At 39.4% G+C, this 6,459-nt stretch overlaps 1 protein-coding gene across 1 annotated transcript; it reads left to right on the forward strand.

Annotated features, from left to right (window-relative positions):
- Positions 1-740: 740 nt before the first annotated feature.
- On the forward strand, positions 741-3,998 carry LOC116209365 (tryptophan synthase beta chain 1-like). The gene is made up of 5 exons (XM_031542982.1): positions 741-1,217; positions 2,162-2,518; positions 2,744-3,177; positions 3,286-3,380; positions 3,509-3,998. Exons 1-5 carry the CDS (start codon positions 867-869, stop codon positions 3,688-3,690), a joined length of 1,419 nt encoding a protein of 472 aa, XP_031398842.1. The 5' UTR covers positions 741-866; the 3' UTR covers positions 3,691-3,998.
- Positions 3,999-6,459: the final 2,461 nt, after the last annotated feature.

A 6,459-nucleotide genomic window follows, 5' to 3' on the forward strand; every position in this document is an offset into this window, starting at 1 on the left:
CCGTAATTGATTATGCATCTCCGTCCACAATACTCCCCCCGGGCCCACGGTGTTCACGCGGATTACTCTTGGGTTACTATTTGTTTGGATCCGTAATTGATTATCGGACTGTTGAATATCCTTCTTTGGGAATGAAATACGACTCCGAAATCGGATCACATCTCATTATATTTTCACTGTATTCCTCGTTCCGTAACTTTTTTTCCGAATCTCCATTGATATAGAGTATCATTGTGAAAACCGACATTGCACCGGCTCGCAATCTTTTCTCGTTAAACTGACTGTAACACCAACAATATTTTCACCGAAAAAGAAACAAAAATTCCAGGGAGAAGAAGATAACACACTAACAATATTTCCTTGGTGATCAAATTTGATACTTTCTTCATGTATGAAAAGCTTAGATGTGCATAATGTCAACATTATAAACCTTATATATATGACCTGACCCACAAAAATAGATCATTGTCTCGTCAAGAAAATGATCACGCAACGCCATAATTAGTGGAATCATAAAGGAAAGCAGACAAAAGGAAAAAGCATAAAAGAAATACGGCCTCGTGATAGTCGTTTATATCATTGATGGCACTCAAGTCCCAATTAAGAAATATGATCCCAGGTCCCAATCGATATTAATATCAATATATATAACGTGGAGTTGATGTGTGTGTGTGTGTGTGTGTGTGTACCTAAATGACTCGCATATTGTCACTTTCACAGGTGAACTCTATTTAAAGATCACGTCTTTAGGGTGCACTCCAGCAAACCAAAAGAAGTTCTCAAATATCAGCCTTTTCTCTTCTTCTCTCTTAACTTAGAAAAAGAAAATTTTGAGTTCTCACCAAAATACAAATATATATTTAATCATGACTTGCAATGTTCAGAACTATGTTTTGCTCACGAATAAAATATATACTAAAAGAACACAGGCTTCCAATCCCGAGAGATCAAGATCATTACCATCAGCTAGTAGTTTTCGGGTCGTCTGTGCTGTGGAAGAGCAAACGTCAACGTCGACGAGTATCGCTCTGAACAGGATCAGTATGCCTTTGGACATGGAAATTAGTGAGGAGAAGAAGAAGAAGAAGAGTTTGGGAGAAGTGGGAGGAGGTAAGTTTGGGAGGTACGGGGGGAAGTATGTGCCCGAAACTCTCATCACTTGCCTCGCCAAGCTTGAAGCTGAGTTCAATTTGGTTCTTCATGATCCCGACTTTCAGGTAATAACAACTACTTATTTTCATTACTTATGCAGGGGATGATACCCGAGTATTGTTTTTATATGATCAATGTCATCGAGCAGCGTATCCGGCCCGTCCCCATGAATATATGTCCGATACCGCCAGAGGAAAAACAATTGTTACTAGATCAGACATGTCGGTCATGGGAAAGGGGGTTCAGTTCGGTGTGCCCTGCGGGATAGTAGAAGGTCCCCTCCTATACATATATTATGTATGTACAGTTGAGCAATAATGCTCATCAAGTACGACTAGGAGCTCGCACAATTTATTATCTAGCGGCTGGAGATAAATATAATGGCACGTATGTTCGGCATCAACTGAGTCACATAAATTCTAATTCTTTTTTTTTTCGGTGGATACATGAATTCTAATATTCTTCTGAAGAAAAAAAATATTTTTTGTCCTATTTCTATAATTAGATTTCTTTTCCCTATTTGGAAGAAAACATATATGAATATCCGTGCCCAAAAAACCTTGGTTACCAACAAAAGTGTTGGTTGAGTGGTAAGCAGTTCACCCCGTAAGGAGGAGAACACAAGTTCGAACCCCGGGAAGCGCACTTGTTGAGAGGGAGAATAACTTTTAATACTCGATCTCCCGACTGAATTAGTCAGAACCCATTGGGTTTCTGGATACCAGGGTACACACCGAAAAAAAAAAAAACTTGGTTACAAATAAGAACAATATGTCGATATTCGCATTATATTCAGAACAAAGTTTCGATGTTGTACTACTCTATGTTTTACTCTAAAACTTTTTATTAATTAAAACTTTCAATGAGTTATCAAAAAAAATTCAGAATAAAGTACATGCATGAAGTTGATGGATCCTTAGTTGGTTTAATTAACAGGAACTACTGATTTCAACAAGGTAGTTTCATCCGATATACATCAGCATTGATAAATGAGTGGTTATGGATGTAGGCTGAGCTCACGATGGCATTGAGAGACTACGTGGGGCGGGAGACGCCCTTATACTTCGCTAAGCGGCTCACCAATCACTACAAGGACGAGTATGGGGAAGGGCCCGAGATATATATTAAGAGAGAGGATCTAAACCACGGTGGGTCCCACAAGATGAATAACGCCATCGCACAGGCGATGATAGCAAAGCGGATGGGGCGGACGAGCGTGATGGCATCCACTGGGGCCGGCCAGCATGGTGTGGCCACCGCTGCCGCTTGCGCAAAGCTTTCTCTGAAGTGTACGGTCTTCATGGGAACCACTGATATGGAGAAACAATCTTCTAATGTGCTCTTAATGAATCTTCTAGGAGCTGAGGTAAACTACCCTTTGTTCAGTTCTTAACACCTACTCTATCGGATGACTTGTTTTCTTTCATTTTTTCGCTATTTTGATATTATGATGTGCCTCTTCAAAGTTTTAAGTAGGCATGATCAATGATACTTATTGCGGTTGTTCTCGTCCTCTAAAAGAAAAATATATATATATTTGATTCTCTCATTAGTAAGATTCTCATGACGCGAATTCTGATATGTGTGACAGGTAAAACCCGTCAAAGGAAACTTCAAGGATGCAAGTTCACAGGCCATAAGGGAATGGGTTGGGAGCTTGGAGACAAGCTACTACCTAACCGGAACGGTGGTGGGCCCTCATCCATGCCCTAGCATGGTCAGGGAGTTCCAGTCAGTGATAGGAAAGGAGACGAGAACGCAGGCGATGGAGAAGTGGGGAGGGAAGCCCGATGTGCTTGTGGCCTGTGTGGGGAGCGGCTCAAACGCCCTAGGGTTCTTCCACGAGTTCGTCGAGGACCAAGATGTTAGGCTGATTGGGGTGGAAGCAGCCGGGTTTGGGCTCGACAGCGGAAAGCATGCCGCAACCCTAGCAAGAGGAGAGGTGGGCGTGTACCATGGAGCCATGAGCTACTTGTTGCAAGACAGCGAGGGCCAAATACAACGGCCTCACTCCGTCGGAGTAGGGTAAGTACAAACAGTAAATCGAAGTAACCACTTGTGTCTCAACATTCGAATGTTCCTCCCTCGCACATTGGTTCGATTTTAATTTTACCATACTAATTTGAAAATCAGGCTAGAGTATCCAGGGGTTAGCCCAGAGCTTAGCTTTCTCAAGGACAATGGACGAGCCGAATTTTACACTGCCACTGATAAGGAAGCCATAGAGGGTATGCTCTTATTCCTCCTCCCTCTTTGTAATCTCTCGTGAGTTAGTTAAATGCATGGGACAGTCTATTCGAATATGAAATATATATCCGGTTCACTAAGAACTAACTCTTTCCTACTTGATCGACAGCATACGAACGGTTGTGCAGGCTAGAAGGGATATTCCCGGCTCTAGAGGCAGCCCATGCATTTGCGTATCTGGAGAAACTTTGTCCAACACTTCCCAATGGCACCAGGGTAGTTGTGAATTGCAGCGGTCGCGGATATAAGGATGCTGCCAGAGTCTTCGACATCCTAGGCCACCCTAGCTAAATCACGAATCTTAATCCCTGATCTAAGCTTCCAAACCGAAAATATGCTAACTGATGCGATCAGTTGAAGTTCCAGAAGATGATCTAACTAGACAAAGGGAGGCCACTTCTAAAGTAGATAAATTTCGATCGTTTAATAAGCACTCAATTGTCGATGGGACTTAACGTATGATTAATAGTGAACGCTAGTAGGCCCCGTATAAGAAAAGGTGAAGACTAGTTTGTACACATAGACAGATATGTCGGTATTCATGTGTGTATTGCAAAAATATTTAGAAAAAAAAAATGAAAGATTGGATTCTATTCTCATCTCAGCTTCCCTTTATTTCTTCTTCCATTGCTGGCATTTTTTTTTTCACTGTGTACCCTTGTATATCTAGAAACCCAACAAATCCCAACTATTTAAGTTCAAGCTATACTGGCACCTATTAGGTCCATGAGAATTACGTGTCTTTCTTGTGATATCTATAACTATTATAAAAGTGCGGAACTCATTAGTGTGTTCCTCGATATCATTCTTATGTCCACCTATTTCATTTTAAAAGTCGAAGGGCTAACCATTAATTTCTATATACTCTCTTAGAGACTCTAAAGTTCGTAGAATGAGAAGGTGGTGAGAATTGAGAGGATTGTAGAGCTTTTCGTAATTGAGTCTTGTAATGAGAGTTGGGAAACATGAGTGTGATATCGATGTCGATGATATAATCTCCAGTTTATCAATCTAATGGAATATCTCTGTATTATCCATGAGTATTTCTTCTATTTGAAAGTTTTACCCCATATATGTTATCGTTGTTTCTTCTCTCTTCTCATTCTAAATTTCCAAATTGGCTCCTTCACTCTCCTCTCTTTCACTCTCCTCTCCTTTCCTTCCCCATCTCCTTCTCCTTCCCTCCCAAAAAAACTCCCAAGCACACCGTTCAATTTGGTTTAACGAGCACAAATGTCACTTCATAAATGGTTGTAGACTTTCCCACCGACCACTTTGTTTTCATCAAGTTTCTTCGGAATCTTGGAATATCATAGGACACTAGTTATTTAGTACATATATCTCTTGGAAAAACTCCGATTTCTTCAAATTTATTTTTATATTTTTAACTATTTTCTCCATATTATGATTATGTATTTTAATCTCCTCCTATTCAGTCGGTTGGTATGTGCCTAAAATCGAATTCGGGGGTTCTATTACGTGTGGGCATATATCCCACACGCCCTTTCGGTACTCTACCTTGTCTAGGCTTGTCATTTTAATTTAATTACCGCTTAGTTAAGTTTCGCTCATCTTATGCGTTTTGACACCGTAAATTCGAAGAAACACTCTGACCGTCCACTCTCCGACCGGTATTTTACATGAATGTATGTATAATATAAAACCTCACATTGTTCTCTCAAATAAATAAATAAAAGACAAGGTACAATGACTAAATCCCGGTCGGTTCGCATTCGGCCATGATTTCACTCATGCTCACCGTATATTTTTTTTGAAAAAGACCGAAAATTAAATTAAATGCGCACTCAGTGTATGGGAATTAGATCCCGTAATCTACGATTGGGGTGTTGAACCCCATGTGAATCGTATCCTAAAGGATCAGGCTCGACTCGCATAACAAAAAAAATGTAACAAGTAAGCGCAGATAAACAAACAATGAGATTTTGTTATTGCCGAATTTACGTGAGTTAATCAATTATTATCCAGGATATTTTGGCATACAAATCCTACCCTAAAACAAACAAAAGGAATGATGAATAGGGTATGTGGCATTCGGCGTTATTTTAACGAACTCGACAGACATGATGTTTGTAGTCAAGTCTCGAATGAGTGGGTTATTTTTATATTATTCTGTATCGCGACAATATGGCTTTTACAGATTAAGAGTATTTTCACCTAAAACCCAAAAGACATAACCCTTTATTTGACTATTACCCGTATTTGGTTTAAGCCGAGTTTGAAATTAATCCGTTTTTTTCATGTTTTAACCCGTTCTAAACACAAACCTACACTAGAGTGACAGCAGGACAAGAACCGGTAATCATGCCCTTGAATCGGTAAATATGTGTGTGCATGAAAATCAAGATTACGTTGTACGTATCTCGGTGCTTTTGAAATTGTGAATTTTGAAAAGGGCATGACTAACAGTTCTTGAACTGTCGACGCTATTACAGATTATTAATCGGTTCGTACAATTCATTTAAAGAGTCAAGTGATTTAATTTAGCCAAATTTAACGTCCCGATTATCCCGTATGTAGAATTTTAGGTTAATTAGAAATTTGCCGAATGCTTTAGTCTACGGATTTCGAGCCGTCGAGATAATCATTAATTGACCGCTCGATAAACTCTAATTTCCGACATGATCACATATTACAAAAAAGTAAAATATTTAAATGGGACACATACATTGTCGGTGGGTGATCCAAGTAGGAAAGGGTCGGATATTTTAGAAAATGTCCAGGGGACTGAATTGAACGATTTTAAAAGAGCAGGGACTGATTTGAAAATTCTGAAATAATTGGGGACTGATTTGAAAATTCTAAAAAATGAGGACTGTGTAAAGAATTACTGAAAATGTCCTAGGACTTATTTGAAATGGATTTGAAAATCGGGACTGATCTGAAAATAAAACAAATGGCCCCAGGACTAAACTGAAACAACTTGGAAAGTTCTTTGGGATTCTTGAAAAATTCTGGGAATTCCAGGACTGATTAGAAAATAATAAAATGACTGAGACTTTATTGAAAATAATTTTAGAAATTCGGGGCAAATCTGAAAAA

The sequence above is a fragment of the Punica granatum genome, chromosome 5 (assembly GCF_007655135.1).
Source record: "Punica granatum isolate Tunisia-2019 chromosome 5, ASM765513v2, whole genome shotgun sequence".
In the NCBI taxonomy this organism is placed as follows: Eukaryota; Viridiplantae; Streptophyta; class Magnoliopsida; order Myrtales; family Lythraceae; genus Punica; species Punica granatum.